At 36.0% G+C, this 22,759-nt stretch overlaps 1 protein-coding gene across 1 annotated transcript in view; it reads right to left on the minus strand.

The window, feature by feature from the left end:
• Positions 1-22,759, minus strand: part of BRE (brain and reproductive organ-expressed (TNFRSF1A modulator)) — a 182,981-nt gene that overhangs the window by 105,813 nt on the left and 54,409 nt on the right. Inside the window, exon 6 of the mRNA XM_009283732.2 lies at positions 17,449-17,523. Coding sequence (XP_009282007.1) covers positions 17,449-17,523 — 75 coding nt within the window. The remainder of the gene's footprint in view (positions 1-17,448; positions 17,524-22,759) is intronic.

Genomic DNA, 22,759 nt, shown 5'->3' on the forward strand with positions numbered 1-22,759 from the left:
AAATTGCTCATCCTCTCTCCCTCCAACATTGCTGTTTAAAAGGATATTACTTGAAGATTTAAAAACTTCTACTGAATGACAGCTCCTTAAATTGCATAAAGTTCAACCATGATAAACAAATACTCAAATGGACAAAGATTAGCACACGGAACAGCTTGTACTCACCTATTAATAAATATCATACTAAATTTAGGTTGACAGCCACAACTAAATTAGCAGATAAAGTAATTACTGTATTTGATACTCCATGGCTTAAAAATCACAACTACCAGAATCTATTTCTGTTCTGCCACTACATGACTCTACCAAAACTTCATAAACCAGTTTGCCAATTTTAAAATGTGCAGATTAATACATCTTATCAGCGACGTTACAGGGCTTAAGTCAGTATTTCTGAACTTTTAGATCCTGACTGCAAAGTTCTCCATCAATGCAGCAGAAAGGAAGCCTATTAATCTTAATTACTTTAACTACCACCAACTGCTTCATGAACAACAAGAAAAAATTTCAAGTTGCAGAACCATTTCCAGTATCAGACAGCTATCACTGACAGCATAAAATTCTTTAATAGAGAAAGAATGAAAGAGTAATTCATCTGATGAGCCAAATTTCAGCCTGATGCTTTTATAGGAGTAATAAATCCCTGAAAACAGGATTCATAATATTGATGCAGAAATATTGAGACAAACTCAAAACTATTAATGGTGCAAAAGACACCACTTCAAATGCTTTTACCTGTCTGAACCAGTTTTGCTGCTTTGACACACCCACAATTCTTGTATATATTTATCCCTCTGAAACACAAGCATATAACACAAAGAAGCCTTTATATATAATGCCATATAATTACCCTTCATATTTCAGATGGTTTGAAAATCTATGTTTATGAATATAGTTCTCTGATCATGTTCCTGTTGACTTCAATGAGGGCTGAATACACCTCATGGAATAAAAAACTCAGTTGTCTCTTGACTGGCCCAAACTCCACCAACTGGGCCATTAGACCAGCCTTTCTATAAAGGCATCTGAAATATTTGTTTTTTAAAAATTGCATGCAACTGGTTTCATAAGAGGAGTCATAATACTGCTTGCCTTGATCACTTTCCAGGATCATAAACCTCTTCTTTTTTCTAACACAAACACAGGGAAATGAATCTACAGCTAGTCCTTTCCCACAACATGAAGTGTAATTAATATTTCTTTGCAAAACAGGGAAGAAAACCCACCAACCATGATGTACACAATTCCTCTTCACTCCAGACAAAACATCAGTTTAAAGCTAGAAATTAACTACTTTTTATGACACTTGAGTACATCAGAGATTCCTTGTTTCCAAATGCAAGTGACTTGATTCTCATTACTGAATCATAGAATAGTTTGGGTTGGAAAGGACCTCTAAAGGTCATCTAGTCCAACCCCCCTGCAATAAGCAGGGACATCTTCAACTAGATCAGGTTGCTCAGAGCCCCGTCCAGCCTGACCTGGAATGTTTCCAGGGATGGGGCATCCACCACCTCTCTGGGCAACCTCTTCCAGTGCTTCACCACCCGCAGCGTAAAAAATTTCTTCTTCCTTACATCTAGTCTAAATCTACCTCCCTTTACTTTAAAGCCATTCCCCCTTGTCCTGTCGCAACAGGCCCTGCTCAAAAGTTTGCCGCCATCTTTTTTATAAGCCCCCTTTAAGTACTGATCGGCTGCAATAAGGTGTTCCATCCCCCTGACCATTTTCACGACCCTCTTCTGGACCCGCTCCAACAGGTCCGTGTCTTTCTTGTGCTGAGGGCTCCAGAGCTGGACACAGTATTCCAGGTGGGAATAATCAGTTACTCTGATTATTTTCAGTACTGTTATTTTCAGTATTTGTGTAAGAAAAACTGAGACGGAAGATTCAGTGAAGCCATATCATCATTCCAAAAAGTTATATGGCAATATATATTTTATACTGCTTAGCTCTCTGAATATATTGCTTTGTAGGTGTTATTTTATTGATTGAAATCTACATTTTAAATCTCATATTTGCAACACATCTAACTTTCTGCAAAACAAACTGTAGGAAAAATACAGCAGAAATAAGTAAACTTTACTCTCATTCCCCCAGTCCTTTACAGAAAATAAAATTAAAAAAAAAAGAAGACGAGCACTCTTAGGAATCCTTTTACTGCTCCGAAATTACAAGGACATATTAGGCGCACGCACACTTATTGAAAAGTTGTCTACCTGCCTTTTCAGCATGTAAATGCTTCCAAACTACTGGAATAGCTGTACAACCAATAATTTGTTACAGAAAGAAATTTAAGACTGCCATAAAGAAACAAAACATTATATCAATGTGAAATTGTATGTCACTGAGAAGTTTTACAATTTTTTTTCCCCCCATTTTATGTATGAAAACCCAAGAGATTATGTGAGTTGTCCTCTAAGCATCATGTTGAATCTCTTTAAGAACGTCTGTGGAAATCAAAACAGAATATAAAATTTGTGCTTCTCAGTCCTTTATGTTGAGATGTAGTTTCATCACCGTGAGATATGGAAAGAGAAGACACTGACACTCACTCTGCAACAGAGGTTTTAAAGATATTAGTGTGCTTTGGGTTTTTTTACAGAATCTCAGAAACATTAAAGTCTTTACAGTTAATGACACGTGTTGCATACTTATGTATAATATACCAATCTCTGCATCACCCATGGAAACAAAAAGGAGCATACTTTCCTCTTATTATGGCTCAACAGTTTTGGTCACTAAAGGTAAGCTTGAGCTTGAGAATTTTGTTAATACCGCTAAACTTAAAAAGGAAATATACTCTTAAAAACAGAATGCAAATTGAAGAGCGTGAAAGTGGCCATTCACTTTTGAACTTCTTTTATGATTTCACAATCTTAAAATAAAATGTACCATTTTTCCCCCATAAATGATATCAATGCCCAGGAATTTCTCATCCTGCTCAAAAGAAATACAAAACATATTGAAGACCAATAAACAAACATTTTGCTAACAATTACGTTTGTACACCACCAGGATGGAACTGCTCTGAAAAATTCTTCATATGCAAATTCCTGGAAACACACAATGCCAAGTTCATTTACTTTTTCTTCATTTTACAGGTAAGCTTCTGAACACCTGCAACTGGTAACAGTCTCTAGGTATGGGGAGGGGGAATCAGGCCTAGTACCCAGAGAAAGATTTATACAAATAGATAAAAAAATAAGTAGGTGTCTAAAAATTACCTTTTTATGTTCCTGCTGTCAGACAACTTTGAATTTTAAATATATTATTCATCTACAGCTAAAAGATTTATCAGCAACAATATGTAGTTCAGACTACTTCTCCCCCTGCCAACAAAATCTTTTTTCAGACACGGTATTCCTTAATGTACTATTTGGAGGGAAATACTTCTCTGTAATAAAAATTCCTTCTGCATTTTTTTTCACTCCCTTCCAACTTATACCAAACAAGAAAGCATAACACACATCCTTTTATGGTTAAAAAGATCCTGACCAAGGTTCTTAATGTTCTTGGACAAGCGATGCCCACATTACCACAACATTTTCTTGACTTAACACAGTTTGAAGATGAGGATGATGCCTTACATCCTCCAGGCTGAATAGATTTGTTAGGAAGACATGTCCTGACAGATACGCTTAAGAGACTAAGGTCATTGATTAATCAAGAAAGGAGTCCATTAAAATAATGGAATTAATGTATTTGCAGATGGTTACTTAACAGGACACTGCCAAGGTATTTTTGTCAATTTTTGAATACTCCTTTCTCAATCAGCATTGATATATCCTTTGCTGTAAATTTGTCTAGCTTTCAGTCTGTTAGAAGCTGGTTTGCAATTAATCGCTGCATAAAAAAGTAAATGGTCCCAAACTAATCGTTTACTTAAAAATAATAAAATGAGCATTTTCAAATACTTTGTTCTCCATGTAATAGTTTTGCAAGGATCTGAATGTACTCATACACAGGAGAAACAAGTAAATATCTGGAAACAGTACTGTGGAAGTTTCAAACTAGTGTTTTCAAAAGTATACATGCAGTAAGCTTCCAAAATATTAATCTCAGTAAGAATCTTTTTCACTGTATTTCTCAAAGAATCCAAAATTAGAACACAAAGATGAACAGATAAGACTTGTTTCCACTCTTTGTGGTTCAAAAAGCACACTCTAATATGTTTTGTATAGCTGTAAATATCTTAATTGATAGTACCTTCCAGAATTGCCTTAATATGGTAATGCATAGATTATTCATCTTTCTCTACAAATTCAGACTCTTGCTTTTTCTGTCCGACCCCAAAATAGCTTTTGCATATTAAATGAGCTGTTAAGCTGTCTTCATATTGAAAACTTACTATTGCTTCTCTTAGCTCACGTGAAGGGAGAGATTTCCTTCACAGTAACAGTAACTCAGTGGAGGAAGGAGAAAACCAACTGCACTTTGACCTACCACAAATGCTCTTGCACTGATCACTTGACTAAAGATTTATTTTTAAACTGTATAATCCCTTCGATGGGCATTCCCAAATTGATTTAAACACCACTGACAGAGGATTAGGTTGCAGGAAGGAGTTTACAAACAAATTCAACCAAACGTCTCAGCGCTAATCAAGCGTAAATACTCTACTTGGGCATTCATCCCACTTGAGCAAAATTGTTCTAAAACTTTTTGGATGATGAAAAACTTTGCAGTGTCAGCAAGTTTTTCATTCTAATGTACACACATTGTAATGATTTTTCCCCCTTTTGATTTGGTTTCAGATTCAGTGCATATGTGAGCACACTTTCAGATGCCTCCCCACCCTCTTCCCTCCTTTCCCGATCCTGCTTTTAGTCTCAAAGATAATTAAGTTCATAGAAGCTATATGTAGATCAGCAGTCAGGTATTCCGATTACCCCACCAAATACTATGACAGGTAAATTCAGCTTGCTATGAATGGTAGCAACTGGGGGGCCAACCAGTGAAAACACTTCCCATCTTCTCACTTGATAAATTGCTACATGGGACACATGGGAGAACCATAATGGCATAGCGTACAAGTTCAAGGAGACAAGGGATTAAACCTGCATGAAATGAAGCTTCGCTATTTCTACTGCTCACAAATCTGGTTGTTTTACTTAAAATCTCAAAACCTACATCTGTGTGTGCCAGAAAACTGCACACATATCACCTTGCTCCATAAGAGTAGTCCTACTGAGCACACACTCGCCTTTTTTCTTGCTGAACTGCATGGCAAATTTTTTTTTTTTTTTTTTACATCCTATTTTCCTCTTTATACAGATCACTATTACAAGTTTCCATGTTTCCCGGCAATGCATCCCTCCAAATCTAACAGACTGCAACTTTTTCAATCTTACATGGATCTTCTCTTCTTACTAGGCTTCCAATGATTCTCAGTTCTCTTCTATTAAATTACCTTTTTAGTGCTATTCCTTCTTTTTTATTTAGTATTGAAGCATTATATTAATATACTGTTTATTCAAACACAGTTACTTACCTTTGATAACAGTGATAACATTTTGGTATCACTGGCATAAAGCTTTCTACACCATTTTTATGGGAGGGGTAAATTTATCCAGTTATATTCACAAGATTTATAAATAAAGAAGCCAAGAAAAAAATAATTCTGCATACTGCAATGCTGTCTCACATGAGTCAGAGAGATAATATACGCCTCCAAGTTGCTTTAACAGGTATAGTCTCCTAAATCTGATACTATCATTGCCTGAAGGCCTGTAAACTGGGCTGCAGTTTGATCACACATCTTTTCAAGAAGGAACTGGCAACATGTGGTAAACAAAACAAAAAAAATATTTTAGTTATTAAGTTGCTGCCATGCAGTAAAACTGATGCTGCAAGAACACAATCGTAAAATGCCAGTCTTGTTTATTACTAATTCAGCTGCACAGCTTCTCATGAAACGTTTGCTATTGCAACCAGAAGAATCCCTCTGACAATTTCGTTCCAGCATGTCTTTTGTTTTAGGAGAGCTCATAAAGCATGCAGTCCTAAAGTGTCATATTATTAGCACCACAGTCCTTTATTTCTACCAAACAAGTTGCACAGATCCTGGTCACTAGTCTTTATTCCAAATAGACTGCCTGCTCTAAATAAGTCTTTTTTATCACCCAGTATCCATCTATTAATTTCCACGTCTTGAAATAAAGTCTTAACAACGGTTTCTGATTTTAAATTAAAAAAAATAAAATAAAAACTTGCAAAAGCAGCTTGAGTTGCTATGTTAAAATGAATATTTAATGCAAGATAAACAGCTCTTCTGTTCAGCAGTTCTTGTGCAGTCAAGGTTAATTACACAGAACAAAGCCTAGAAATTACTGCCATTTCAATAGCATTTTACATACACTGTCAAAATACATGATATGCATAAAACAAAATGGATACACAAAGAACTACATTCTACCTAGAAAGTTAAGTGTTCCATTTGCAAACAAAGATGAAACATAGTGAAAAGAATATCAAATTAAAATTGTATCTTAGTTTAGATATTTCTCACCCAGAGAGGACCATCAGACAGTCAGCAAGCCAGGTTTCATGTACTCTACTCCTTGCTCTGTCATTTATTTGCTTTTCTTTTTTTTTTTTTTTTTAAAAATCAGTGAAACAGTGCTTTTCTTTCATGCAGAACACAGCTGGGCTCTGTGAACTTTAGAACTTCCATGATACCTTCCTTCCAAACATCGTCAGAGATACACTCCATTTCATTGAGCTCTAGAACATATTAACAAGAGCCTGATCCTGAGAAATATTATGTACTTAGTTTATTGCCACTGAAGTCAGTGGCATGCAGGGAGCATCTCATTCTTTTCAGATTCTTTCACGCAGAACACAGCTGGGCTCTGTGAGCTTTAGAACTTCCATGATACCTTCCTTCCAAACATCGTCAGAGATACACTCCATTTCATTGAGCTCTAGAACATATTAACAAGAGCCTGATCCTGAGAAATATTATGTACTTAGTTTATTGCCACTGAAGTCAGTGGCATGCAGGGAGCATCTCATTCTTTTCAGAAATGGAAACCTAATGCTTTTTATTGGTTGGACCAATAGCTGGAACTCTGAGCCCCGGTCTTTTTAATGCTAGGGGGAGTTTTGTTGTTGTTTATAGTTTGGTGGGGGCAGGGAAAAAGCAGCATACAATCTTCCAATGGAAAAGGTGACTTATATGAGTCAATATAACATCTTATCAGTTATTGTCCAAATGTTAAGAGGTGTCCATGATAACTAAAATCAACAGGTACTTAAGATACTCAAGAACAGTAAAGAATTTTAAGGAGGGACAACATAAAAATCCGTATCAGTGGAAAAATGGCCTATGAGAAAAATCTCCAACAACTCTGAAGTCATACAACTCTCCCTGCTGACAGAAGTAGCTTGTTTTTCCTTCAAGAAAAATGTGCCAAAATGCACTGGATCTGAATGACTGCTCATTGTAATTGTGATGAATTGCGAAGGTTATAGAGGGGAGAGGAAGAACACCATTCTTGTTAAAGCCTTGGACAAGCTCTCTACTCACAGCTCAGGATTCCACCGTAAGTTTGTATACACCTAGTTCCTCCGTGCTTCAAGTCCTGTCTAAAAAATAGAGGGTTTTTTCCGTATGTCACAACTACTGTGAACAATATATTAAATAAGAACTTGTGAGATGCTCTGTTACTATTTTCATCTAGCCTATGTAGATGAAAAGAGAGAATACCTGTATGTATGTCAAAATGGTAACCTGCATATAATTTGACCTACATTTCAAGAGCTAATCTAATCACTTAACAATAGTAAGATGAAAATTAAATAAGATTTATTACTTACAAAAAGTCGTAAGTCTAGGTGAAATGAGATAGAATTAATCATTTTATCTAGGACACACTATAAATGCTAAACAATAAAAATACAAGTTTGGAATAAGCGTGTTTTTTCTTTGTTAACCAACATATTGTCCTCAGGGTTCTTGCAAATGAGTCGCTGATTATTTACATACCATCAGTCAGTCATCAGTTTTAGTCAAGACATCAGTCACATTTGTCTAACATTTTTCTAGACCAGAAAAGATGTTCCAGTAAAACACAGAGTATCTGATATCTCCATATATATAAACATGTTTAGATATATTAAAAAAGGTACATATTTCAGCAGTTTGTTACTAAATCTAACTCCAATAAGCAAATTGTTAAAATGACAAAGAATGGCAAGAGTTGGAGCAGCATTATTAGTTTATTTCACTATTTTCCTTCAGCAGAAGTACTTCCTATCTATATTATATCGGTATACTTAAATATTGTATGTGCACTCCAGACAGTTCATTATGTAATTGAAAACCAACATTTAATTCACGGACATCTTTTTGCACAAATTTAGATGTACTGGTAACCTCTTAAGACCTAAGGAGTGCACCTAATTGAATCCAATGAAGCCAAATTAATGCTCCTCCCCACTGCCCCATCTCTCCCATGGACGTGCTGTTTGCAATGATTACAGGTCCCAGCACGTGAAAGACATACAAGTTCTAGCATGAACACTTAAATCATTAAAACAGAAATAGAGAGTCAACAGGTCTAAGTTTTATTTATCTGTCTTTCACTGTCTCACTGAGATGCTGCTGGACAAGGCAGTCTTTCCTTTAGCCTTCTTCATCTAAAGTCTCCTAAAGCAGAAAATACCGAAATACACCTTATATAAACAAGCAACTACTTTCCTAAACAGAAGTTACTATGAAATGCAAAGCTTGATAGAAACATGGCACAATATTCATTAGCAATTAGTGGAGAAAATGCTGTGCATTCTTTTGGTAACATGGAAGCAAAATGGCAGAACGTCCTAGACTGTTTTTTCTTTTTACTTTATGTTTCATGATATTATGATCAACGACATTGTCAGTATCAATTAGACAAAAATAAATGTGATGGATCATCCAACCTCAGAATGTTTATTGCTGAGAGTAACTAATTCAACAGTAAAGCTTTTTTTTTATTTTTTTTTATATTTTTGGCTTAAATCTTTAAACCTATGAAACCAAATAAGAGTGAGCAGTGTAATACAATCTGCTACACATTTATTTTTCAGATACATATTAAAAAAACCCACCTTTTTAGAGTGACAGCCATCAAAGGATTTTCTGTATTTAACAAAAAAAAGTTACCAGTGCAAATCACAGAATCCAAAACAAGAATGACTAAGAATCATATGAAATCATCATTCATGTTAGTACTATTCTTTCTTAAGATAGACATTATCTAGTAGTCTGAAAGCCAGAACAAAAAAAACCCCAAAACAGTAAACCAATCCAATCACTGTAACAGTAAATAACAGGCACTTTTGTATACAAAATTGACTTTAAAACCTCAAAATATGAACTGCTGTAGGACTTAAGCCCTGATCTGAAGCCTAAGGAAGAAACATAATAGTAGAAAGAGGCTTTGGGCTCAGCACTGAAATATCCTTCTTAACATCCTACCATCATGCTTTAGGTACTTCTATATTTGCAAATGCAGATTTGCTGGTTAATGAATTTTACAGATTATTGCTATGTTCATATTCCATGCTCAACAACTTCTCAAATATTTTTCCCTTCAAGAAGAAATGGCAATGGGGAACTAAAGAAAAAGTTTTAAAAAAATGTATCCAAGATCCTCTTCCCAGTTTAAGACCACTGTACATTGCTTGTTCTACATACTATGGGTGGACCATGACAGATAAAACAAGCATCATCATTATGTAATAACCTGCAATTATTTTTATGACTATTGAATTCCATTCTTCCTATGCAATACATAGAATGCAAATGTAAAGCAGTAGTACAAATTACAAGCCCTAACAAGGCAGTAAATCTGAACCAAGTCACGCAACATAACGTGTCTATAAACTTTCCCACCAGATGCAAAAAAGGCTTTTAAGAAGCTGTTTTTACCTTTTCTTTTTTTTTTTTAGAAAATTAATGAAGAAAACCCTATTTCTACTCATCTCAGAATAGCAAATTAGTAGTTCTATCAAATTAGAGAAAAATTCAAAGAAATTGAGATATTTATCATAAAATTTAATTAATTGAGATGTATATCATAAAATTTAATTTATCAGTAGATGTGGCAGTTCTTTCCTTTACTATTGCATTAGAAAAATAAAATGTTTAAATGTAAGATAACTGTCATCAGAAATACAGTTGATTGGAGATTATGATTCATATTAAGATCATAACCTATAAAAATCATCAGCTGTGCAGAATGAGCTGTTCCAGTTGACAGATCTTATTAACAAAATCTTCCAATAAATTACAGAATAAGGCAATTTAAAAACTTGCTTTTGGCTTTCAGCATATGAAGCTTAAGGTGCTCCTGACACTAACATGCTTTATGTGGTTTTAGTAAGAAGTTACTACAAACAAATCATGTTGTTGTGGAAAAGCTGTACTAATAAAATTTAGTGAGAATGAAGGGAACTGATGAGTTTAGAAAATTCAAATATAACACGTTCTGATTATAAAGTATACTTTGATAGGGCTTTGCTTCCCTTGGTTTGTGGGCAGAAGATATTAGAATAAAATCATGAAAGGATGACTAATTAAATTGTAGTTTCTATAAGTATTTCTGGAGCTTCACTGAATTACAGCAGTAACACTTTACTCTTAACTCTCCAATGCCAGAATCAGTAGATTCTGTGGCAAAGCAAGAAGGCCAACCTATTCTGCAAAATTCTGTAAGGTTAATAATTAGGCTGCAGCAGTAAGACTAGCTAAGAAGCGCAATGCTTCTATGCAGTGGAATAAGTAAGATTTTACACTTTTACCTACAGTGACAACTGAAACATCCCGCTAAAAAAAAAAAAGCCAAAACAAAAACCCCAAACCTTTACAGCTGACAGATCTTACGTTTTTTAAGCTATTAGGAAAAACCAGACACCTAAAAATATTTTATCACCAAAAAAGTCACTATTTTTCTGACTCCACAACTTCCTAAACTGCCAGAAACATTTCACGACATGAACAACTTCTTATTTTTTTATTTTTGGCCTCATTCATTATGCAAGCTCCGCTGCTTGGAGTTTGCATGCTTCTGCAGCAGGCTGCTACTCTGACACTGGCCAGCATATTGAGGAAAAGGAACTCTTCCTTGATGGTACTTCATTTAGTACTTTTTGATGAAAAAAGCGGACAGCAAATGTAAACCGCAGATTTCTGGGCACAGGCTAAAATGAAAGATTCTTAGAGACAAGTATCAATGACATCTCTTCTTGATAAATGTCTTCCGCACACACAGGTTACATTTATTTTCACGGCCTCTAGACAGTACAATTTACTGGCTTCAGCTACTACAAACTATTCTGTTTTGAATGTTGCCAGTACTAACTTGCACAGACCCACTTCTAATCTAAAATCTGAATGGCTCATTGTAATTGCATGTTCTAAAGCTTGCCTTTAAACTATTAACAGAAGAAACCTAGACAATCTTTGACGATTCAATATTCTGTTTAAGTAATGTAATGCTGGTACGATAAGCAATCTAGTGAATATCATACTGACATCTACTTTTAAAAATTAAACTATTTGCTCTGAATGCTTACATACATCTCAAGATAAGGAATACGTTATGGAATACAATTCAGGAAGTTAATGTTATGGCTCTGTCATAAAGTCTTAAGTAGTATAAGATCAATAGCAATCTATGTATTAGCTTAGAAGATCTTTATGGAAAGCATGGTCAAAGTATTGTGAATAATGAGAACTACATATTATTTCAGGATTACCTGCAAGTCTTATAAACTGCCAGTTTTTCTATTTGTAAAAGAGGTAAAATGACAGCTGGCACCATAGACATAACAAGCTTCATATGACGTACAGGTCCATCATTCTACCCAATACAGAAGACATACATACATACATTACGGGAAGATAGTCAAATAGTATATACTGCATAATGGTCTATGCTCTTTTGAGAGGTAGCCGCCCAGCATAGTGTAAAACAGTCTAGTGTAAAAAGATCAAGTCAGATCTGGACTCTAATCCTTTCTTGCCATTGACTTTGTGACCTTAAGACACTACACATCAGGTTTTAGTTAGCCAGCTACCAACAAAATCAAATGAAGTTTAAAAGCAAAAGAAAATACTATACTTTTTCAGAATAGTTAGCTCAAATTTTTGAGTTAAACAGCAGAAGTACTGCTTTTTATACAAGTGTATTTGTGTTTTGGTATTTGCAGCAATTTAACACAAACCTTAAATGCTGTCAAATAAATCAAACTGCTAAATCACAATTGTGAAGAAACCAGCCTGGGGAAAAAAATCTCATTTGACCCTGCATATTATACTTAACTTTTGTTTATTCTCTACTATAGCTGATTACTCAAACATACACAAGTATTACAGTCTTTTCACAGTACTTGGAATTTGGTCTACGTCGTAAACAAAAGTTGCACTTGAGTCTTTTAACAGACTTCCAAATGATGAAATCACAGTAAGGAAAAACACAAATATGTTCTTATCTTTCAATTTGAACTTGAGGATAAACCTTTTCCATTGACAGTCTTACACACAACTGTTTGGCCCCTGGCAATGTGTCTAGACAATGTCTGTTACTTGTTTCAGTTCTGTGAAAGACACACTAAATACAATGGTCATCACAAAAAAGCTCTTCAGAAAAAACAGGTTTGAAGATTTTTTTAAAATCTTCTACAAAAAGAAATTAGGTCTGCTTTGCTTTTTTCCTTTACACTTTAATCACACTAAATACAATGGTCATCACAAAAAAGCTCTTCAGAAAAAACAGGTTTGAAGATTTTTTTAAAATCTTCTACAAAAAGAAATTAGGTCTGCTTTGCTTTTTTCCTTTACACTTTAATTTTCCTTTACACTTTAATAGTAAGAAATTATTGGAAGGCTGCTGGTCACAGCGTCATAGTTAAATTGGTCCAGATATTAGCTATTCACCAGAGCACAACAAGCAGGTACATAAGAATAGGAAATGAATACTTTAAAAATTACATACAAGAAGGTGGTGGTAATCAGGGCGCATCTTACTTAGCCAAAACCTCAAAGAAACATGGAAATAAAAGAAAAATACCTAAATATCTTGTTTTCAACAGCAACACTGGCAACATACTCTAAAGTTCACTCATACAGTGTAACCATACTACAGTCACATAATCCAGTACAATTTGTAAATTACTGAGCTGGAGATATTTAATGAATTATCATTATGATAACACATGTCCCTGTAGCTGACCCAAACTACAAAGAATGAAACAAAATTTGGATGAGGTATTTTAGATGTGAAGTCTATTACCTTCATTATTACTGTGGCATACATGATATCTGTAAAGATGCACAAATGTGAACTACTGACTCTCAAAACCAGTATATACAGGGAATACTTCCATTTATAAAATACTGTGGCAAAAATTAAAAATGTTGCAACTAACAGAAAAGAATTTAAGCCAAAATGAATGTGCTGATTAAAAATCCAACTGCAAAAAAGGGAAAGGGAAAGTATAATAGTAAACAGATACAGATGTAAGGATTTTCCTGAGCCAAAGCCACGTTCTTGTCAAATAAGAGAACCTTCATGGAAGACTTACCAAGTAATGAACCTTGCAGTAGTTTGAGCCACCAGCTTGATTCTGCAGTTGTTTCAACACTTAAAATTTTCATTTGTCAAATGGATTTGCATAAGAAAACAATTTAAAAGTGGATACGAAGGTCCACATTCAATCCAAAACCTTTGTATTAAAGTATAACTTTGTAAAGGAAAAAATAATGAAAGGGTGTCTTTTCCTAAACGTGCTTTTTCAATGTAAACCAACATTTCTTTTTGAACAGTTCTTCAGCTTGGAAAATAAAGAATGATACTTTTTCTTTCAAATGTGAAGGAATATGCCAAGAAAACTTATGAAAAAAGATTTATCTGCTGCAGTCATTACAGGGGGTATTATGTTTCCAAATAAACAGTAACTGAAGAACTTTTACTAGAATTTCAGGATTCAAAGGAAGAGACAGTGTACTCTGCATTGCTCTTTTAATCATTGTTGCTCTTCTTCATATATTCTGCTATTTTCCTTAAAATGCACATGCACTTGAACTGAATTTTAAATTTAGTGCAGTGAATACCTTTAAAATAACCTGATAAATCCGCCTCTCCAGTCCATAACAACCCAACTTATGCTACACCTTCAAATTTTTATTCTTTATAGGGTAAGAAGAATACTCTCATCACCATCAGTACAAAGTTGACAGAGTAAGATCTTATGATTCCAGACTGTATTCTCAACAACTCCAAAGATTTTGTAACACTACGGACTGTTCTCACAGTTTGCACCCTCAAACCTGAATATTGACTTAGTATACAAAGCTTTACAGTCACACTTGTAGTGTGATTACCTACTGACATCAATAAAAATTTCAGGAGAGCATTACAAATCACTGGGGTACTAGGAGTGATTGATGAGGCAAAAATAATGGTCTTTAAATACTTCACCAGATTTTAATTCAAGTCATATTAATTAAACATCAAAAAACAAGATGGCAGAGAAAGCATAACACAGCTTTGAACTTTGCAAATCATCACAGAGAAGCTACTGCACACTATAAGGCTGGCTACAGACTAGAACATAATTCAAACACATTAAATTCTGCAGTTAAACATTGAGCTGTTAATACACTAACAGCCTTCAATTACTGACTGCTCTTCCACCTTTCAGGGTAATATATTAACAATTATTTCCACTGCATCAGTAGATGCTCTATCATGTACCATAATCCAGCAGGTAGCACTGAAGCCGACATGACTGGCAGACACGATGGAAAATAATGTCCTATTTTATTGCAACAAATCAAAGATCTATTTATGTCAAAAGCCTCATCAAAAAAAAAGAAAAGAAATAAGAAAGACAGGGACAGCTTAAAAAAAAAAATCTGTATTTTTTTTAATAGCTTTATGAATTTGGAGTAGTCAGAGCATAATTATTTCCACCACAACAGAGTAGTTCCAATTCTACCTGCCTTTATATTGTTGTCGTATGAGATGACATTCATATAGCTGATAATGTCAGAATACAAGGAGCTAAAGGCAGCAGGGGTAAAAGATCTATGCCTGCTACGGAGCACTCTGTCATAATCCATGCTGGAGCCTGAGTCAAACCATTCTTCTGCTGTCAACAAACACTACTGGAATAAAACAATATTTCTTCTTCTGTGGCTACTCATCCAGACTACATATCACCTTCCTACCACAGACAGTTAACCTGTCAGTTTGCATAGTAGAAGTCTGCATAAGAAAGCTAAGGATTTCATCAGTACGTTGCCCATCAAGAAGGATCTGCTGTTGTAAAAATCCAGGCTATTACATACAAAAATACATTAATTTTAAAACCCCAAAGCTAAGACATTAAGATTTTAGAAATGTCAAAATAAGGGTAGCCTGGGAAACTTTGATTCTGCTACCTTCTGTGTGTGCCTTTTCACATCACACAATCTATATATGCATGCAAAATAAATACATGTTTTCCTTCAGACTAATGAATCATTCAGTACTCAGGGTGAACAACACTCCAGGAAGCAGTTGTGGAACACTGATGATTTATCTACAGTATACCAACCTTGTCTAGAGAAGGTAGAAGATGTTTAGTGAACACGATAGGGAATTACAGTAAGGAGGAGAATGCTGTCATGCATTAAAACGTTACCCTTTAGAAACAAAAGTAGAATCTGTTTCTATCACAGGGTTCCTACATGATGACACTTACATAACTCATACACCACCTTCCAACCTCCAAGTCATGCAGTGTCCCCAGAGACTGAACAGAGGTATTAAGACAGCCCTGCGACTGAAGCTACTGAACATACTGGGTATGCACTTGTCCTGAAATTCTTGACCAATTTAAAATTGTTCCTGGAAAATACAGCACTTGGACTTCTGGCAGGAGCAGACAGCATAGTTCACGCTAGACATTCTCAGTCTCCTTTTTTGCACAGAGTCTTTCAGAAGCAAATCACAGCTATCCTGCAGTCCAGGTGAACTGTTGCTGCATCCTGCTTCGCAACGCCATGCTTCCTGAAAAGGCCTTGGCCAACCCTCTTACATCTGACTGGAAACATTCCCATCAAGTGAGAAGAGAAGGCCCTGATGAAACACAGCAGCTGGGAGAAGGGCTGCTACCATGAACACAGGAACAATCTGAAACTACCTGGACGTTTTTGAGAAAGTTAGGAATGGCTCATTACTCAAACAGCAAACAGTCTACAGAGGGTAAAGAGATCATAGGATACCGATCTCAGACTACAACCAAAAACTTCAGATTATAGTTGTGCCTGCCTTTATTTTCATGGTTCTTAGCTTGAGACATTTTATTTGGAGAAACACTGAAGATTCACACTTGCAGTTGTGATCTAACAATAGTTGAAGACAGTTCTAACAATAAGATGAAGAGGAGGTAATGGGATCTACGCTGGCATTTTCATCTCAAGACATTAGTTGCTAAACTTTAAGCAGCTGTTGTTCTTTCCAAATATTTAAAAGTAAAAAGCTGAGTAAGAAGGCAGACATGCAGTTTAAAGGATAGATGGGTGTTGGTAACATCAGCTGACTCAAACCTTGTCTGCAGTAGAAGTTCTGGCACTTCATTCTGACGGTAATTATAGACAGAGAGAACCCAGACCTCTCACTGCATTCTCTGAATATAGTAACATTGACCTTATGATGGGCTTCCACAGTAACTGTTTGAAAGAGTGACTGTCCTCCTGCTGTGAAAACCACTCATTTCAAATTATTTCATGTTGGTAGTTTGTCACGAGTTTTTTTGTTTGTTTTCCTCTTAGCAGAGAAAGAAATACTTTTTTCCAACTCACATCAATACTCTGTAGTCCTACTTTCTAAAATACCTGGTCAAATTAGTGTTCATTGTAAACAATGAAGCAAAGTAATCATCGAAACCTTCAGTTCGTGTCGTCAGTATTTGCTTTCACTCCCTGTTAAGAAATGGTATATTTAGTTTGCTTTTCTGCTTCTACTATCAAGACTACTGGTACAATTGGACAGTTCATTCAAAAACGCAACACTTACATAGCATGAAATTCCACAGACTCATATAAAAAGAGTTGATCTGGAGATATTTAAATTTATTCCCCAAGATAATACCTTGGATGTGGTCAAGGGTTTGCTACTTATCATGTTGTCTAAAAACCCAGAACATCTGCATTGCACACCATCTTCTACAACAACCCAAATCCTGCAAGATCCTTTAGAGTGATAGGTGTATATTTACTACCTGGTAAAACAGCATGCAAAACAACAGTATGTCTAACATCACCTTTCCAAAACATAACCCAATCAGGTTTAGAAACGGTGGACTTTCAAACTCTTGGAGAGGCGGAAGGCAGGAAAGTTAAAACAGTTACTAAGAACATTTCAATAATTCATACTCTCTCACAAACACTGTCAACTTCAACATTCATTTTACCTTGAGAAGGTATGTAGGAATGTTGCTGAAATCTACAGGCAACTTCAAGAGGAAGCGAGCTGAGAATTCTCCAGTCTGTGGAAAAAAGGTAACACTAATGAGACCTGGTCTAAAACAGAACCACAAATTGAACATTCTGAGGATGAAATATTAACCAGAAAAATGTGTAAGAGCTCATACCAAACAGAAGGGTTGAGATTTAAGACAACATTTCTCAATGGAATTACTGAAGAAGAAAAAAATAATTTACAGATTTCACAGATGTTATATGTGAAAACACCTTAAAAACCATAAAACATCATTTCCAGTAAGTCAACAGCAAAAAGTAGTCAGTACGAAACAATGTGCATGACAAAAATCAGACTATACTTTGTTAGGTCCTAAATATAGATGTATCTTGGCTGTACTCATTTCCGGACAAAGGTCCGGCAAGACCTGCAAATGGTCTGAAAGCAAAGCGAAAAACCTGACAAATTTATAAGAGTGTATAGATAAAACAGAGGCATCTTCACAAACACTGCAGGTATGCAGAAGAGAATTTGCATTGAGTAAGGTAAGAATGTATCAAAAGCGTCCTCTAAATAAACATAGAGGAAAGAACCAAAGTAGACAGTTTTATATAATTTGTTTTCAGAATTATGTGACACTTAACACCTAGACAACCATTTACTGAAAATTTGCCAAGCGTCCCCTACACATTGCTCTTTTTTATGCATAAAGTGTATGCAAAGGAAATGGAAAGGATTTCCTTTCTGTTTCATACACTTCCTCAAAACCAGACTTTGTCCACCTGGTTATGAAGCAATGATGTTGGCTCTCTCTGAAAAACAAATGCTTGTCTGATTTCCTCCATATTAATTTTTTGTCATCCCTATTTTTTAATTCAATAAAGTAGCCATACAGCAAGTATATTTGTAATGTTGAATGAGCAGTACAAAAAGCATTAAACATTAATTTTATCAGTCAAGTACAAAAAATCAGGACATCTTGAGACAAGGTAGCAAAACTTTTTTCAGTTTTAACACTGCCCTATCTTTGCATACGTACAGTACTTAGTTACGTGATGACATACAATTTTTAAAAAACAGTACTTCATTTTAACAGGCAAGGGGACAAATCAAAGCTGTGTGAATATGCAGCATTCATTCTTCCACAGTAACACACACGTACTACTTCACTATTCCCTGAACATAGTTATGTGTACCTTATTTTCATTTTACTATTTTAAATGTTTTGCATAGCCACACAAAGAGAGAAGAAAAATACTTTCAAGCAAGAAATCTATGATATACAAATTTTAACAAAGCATATATCCATCTATGGTGAATGTGTATATTGCAATTCTCATTAAAAGGGTGAATGTAAATACTACACTAGATTTAAACAGGATCATCTTTTATTGTGTATACAGCTATACCTTGTGGTAAGCAAAAGCCTGTAATATATCTGGAATAATGGAAGCATCCTTTCTGTAAAATGCAGCAGTGACCCATGGAAGAGATGTAGAGGATCTTGACAGCAAACAGGTTGCCTGGGACCGCGTCCAGACAGCTTCTGAATATCTCTAAGGATGGAGATCCCTCAATCTCTCTGGGCAACCTGTGCCAGTGCTCAGTCACCCTGAATACTAAGGGCTTATAACCCATACAGGTGTCAGAAGGATAATATCTCTAGGATGGAGATCCCACAATCTCTCTGGGCAACCTGTGCCAGTGCTCAGTCACCCTGAATACTAAGGGCTTATAACCCATACAGGTGTCAGAAGGATGCCTTTCGGGCCACTGCTTTACTACGTTTAGTAGATGTTATCACAAGAACTCCACATAGCTATGGGGACAGCTTGTCAAAGGCTATGACAACTCTTCAAAAGGAATGAATTCAATGTCTTTTAAAACCTGTACTGATACTGAAAATTTGCCATATGCCTTTGCCAAATAGCCAGTACATTTGCCTCCCCTCTCAATTAGCTGTGCTAATCCATAAATTGCTTTGAGCTCAGCATTAGAGAAAACATGAAGGTTGTCACTGGCCATACACCACTGGACCACAAGCCTCCACAGTGACAGACCACACCGATTGCTATGCATATTGATTCAGAAAGGAACTGGCTGAAAAAAGTACTGATGGAAACAAGCCTGCAGATGCACAAGCCTCTCTGAGAATGTACTGGAAGTCAAAGTCAATGGAAACTGGCTTTCCAAAATGAATGGTAAGCTGCTAAGCAGGGCAGCTGAAGAATACAAATGACTGTTTGCTAAGCACGTTTTTCTGTGGTACTGACATAAAATAAAATTGAGAAGGAAAAAAAATTCTACAGAACTGGATTCCTTCAATTAATTTTATGCCTGAAGTAAGCAAGGATTTCATCCCAAGCAACTAAGCACATACAGACAAAGATGCTGTATTAGGCAGATGTACAATAAGCAATGCTAATATCAGTGCCAATTTGTTTCTTGGTCTATGTATCAGGCATGAACTAGAGATAACTCATTCTACCTTCCAGTCACTAAACAAGAAAAAACAAGATCCTGAATGCAGCCAAAATCTTTTTAACGGTAACTTGCCAGTTATATCATTTGCCAAAAGGGTTTGTGTGATGATAGGTTGTAACCCACCCTGCTGCCAGCTAGCTCAGAACAGCCCTTAAAATTTGTCCCTGGTAATCACACAATAGAGGCAAAGCAATCGCACGTAGAAACACTATGTAACAAAAAGCGAGTATTTATTACATTAAAGCCAGGCTCTGAAACCTTTCCTGATGACACTACTCGTGAGGATAGATGCTAACTTTCTGATGCTGTATTACTTATGTACGCAGAAAAATCACTGACTTCTTGTGCATGTGTAACATAAAGACTGCTTTGATGACAGTCAGGACACTCGGTTTTTATTCAGAGTGAAATGGGTATTATAGACAGTGCTTCTTGTCTGGTCTTAACTTCCAAAAAGATGCCATACGACATTTGCCATAAATTTGCCATTTCTGGTAAAATACCAAGTCTGATGAACTGGGATGGCCACTGAACAGATGAATGCTCTCTGATCAAAACATCGGCTGCTCCACGATGTGGAAGTAAATAAGGACTTGCAGTCTAGATCTTTTATGTCATTCAATCAAGATTATTTTGCAATGTATTACTTCCAAAAGTGTTCTGGACAGGCAGGGAGCAGTCCCTGTCCATGGTGCTCGCCTACCCAACCCCAACCAGTTGGTCCCAGGCATCAGGTCAAATCAGATGAATTTCTGGCCACAGCACTGGGAGATTAGCTAGTTAACGGGCATCTGTATCAGCTGGTACTCTGCCAACATGAAGCTACTAAGCTAGATAACGGTTTGTCTATTTGTCATAGATCTTGGAGATCACTTCAGGAAATTGGAGATACTGGAACAAAGGTATAAAAGCAAATTTCTGTTCCATTTTGGAACACAGCACTGAATTCAGGCCTCCTCTTCAAACTTTTTCAACTCATGCCCTTAAGATGATTGCTGTCATAACACTGTGCAAGGTTCATTCATAGATGATTATTTCAGAAGTCTGCTGAGCTACTGTTGGTTCCTGAGAGACAGCAACAACATGAATTTCAATGACTTCTAGGCAGAGGAGATAACATGCAGTTTACCTCTTGCTTTTCACGTACACACTCCTATTGCGCCGATCATCAAGACTAACAAGACAGTTGTAAGGGACAGGAAGGAGAACAAGTTAGTTTCATGGTTTTGAGTTTTAGGACACTCAAACAAGCCTCTGTCATGTAGATTACAGTTTCACAGAATCTCCAAACAAGACTCCCAGAGTTTTCTTGATAGAGAATGTAAACTTTGTAAACAAAGCACACGCTACAGAAACCTCAAATAGCTCTGCAATGATTAAAAGGATTTGCCTCAAAATGTATTTATTTTATTGGAATATTTTTTAACTAAGACAGCATTTCAAATGAAAAAAAAAAAAAAATTTCTTTATTCAGTCACCAAAGACCGAGGAAAGATTCAAAAGGCTTGAGTAGATATGGCTTTCCTATAAAAAAGGAAAAAAACCCCTAGTTTTCTACATTCTTGAGAGGAATTTTGGCAGCTGCCAAAAATTATGATAAAATCTCAGTACAGTTCAGGAAGCCTTCTGCATTTCAATAAACCAGTCTGATGATATTTACAGATGTGACAAGTTGTTTGTGATGCGAGCTATAAAGAATAACATTTAAGAACAAATTAATTTCAATGAAATATTCTGATCTATAAACACAAAAAAAGAGAGATCTGAAATTCTCTGATAAAGAAAATTCTACTTGGCTTAAAATAGAAAAGCCTAGATGACTTGTCTAAGAAAAGAAAAACAGGTGAATATAAGTACTGTGAGTTGTAAAGTAAACAACCTTGTGTTACCTGTAGCTTAAGGATGATTAAAGTGACATAAAGCTGAATTCTAGGCCCTGATAACAGGAATACTGAATTTTCATCAACTTTCAGACTGCATCTATTTCAGAAGATACTGCCTCTGAAGGCCAGTATATCTTAAGAGTATGCTACTGCGGAAAGCAACAGAGGGACATGTTCAGCATAAACACAATTAGATATTTCCTGATGTATCTTACTCCAAATTTCCCTTGATAAATATATTACCAGCAGAAAAAACTGATTTTTGCAAAACTTACTCTCTGGCAGAGATCAGTTAAAAAAAAAAAATCAAATCACACACTAACCAAAATGTCTACATTGCCAACAGTCTCATTTTAGAAGGCTGAGACAGCATACACAGAGTGTTTCTACACAGCATGGCACATTTCCCAGGCAAAGGATACAACTTCAGGAAACAGATAAGCCAGCTTAATGTCTGACTGTCATACAAAGACATGGCCCTACAAAGTCACTGCTCTAGCCCATCTCACCTCCTCCTGTCCTTCTACAGAAAATTAGTCGAGTTTTTTTTTCCTCTCTAGTTTAGATTCCTGAAACAATTCATCTCAGCTTACACAAGTGCCAGAGAGATACAGGCAGCCGCAGCTACCAATTAAATAAACTTAATTGTAATGTGGAACCACACCCTAATACATCCTACCCCTAAGCAGGCTGATTTGCCTGGGCAGGGTGTCATACCAACATTGTTAATTCTGCCTCTCAAATCTTCAGAGCTAACTCAAACTTCCACAGTAACATTGTAGAATCATAGAATTATAGAATCATTAAGGTTGGAAGAGACCTCTAAGATCGAGTCCAACCGTCAACCCAACACCACCATGCCCACTAAACCATGTCCCTAAGCGCCTCATCTACACGTCTTTTAAATACCTCCAGGGATGGGGACTCAACCACTTC

The sequence above is a fragment of the Aptenodytes forsteri genome, unplaced genomic scaffold (assembly GCF_000699145.1).
Source record: "Aptenodytes forsteri isolate BGI_AS27 unplaced genomic scaffold, ASM69914v1 Scaffold309, whole genome shotgun sequence".
In the NCBI taxonomy this organism is placed as follows: Eukaryota; Metazoa; Chordata; class Aves; order Sphenisciformes; family Spheniscidae; genus Aptenodytes; species Aptenodytes forsteri.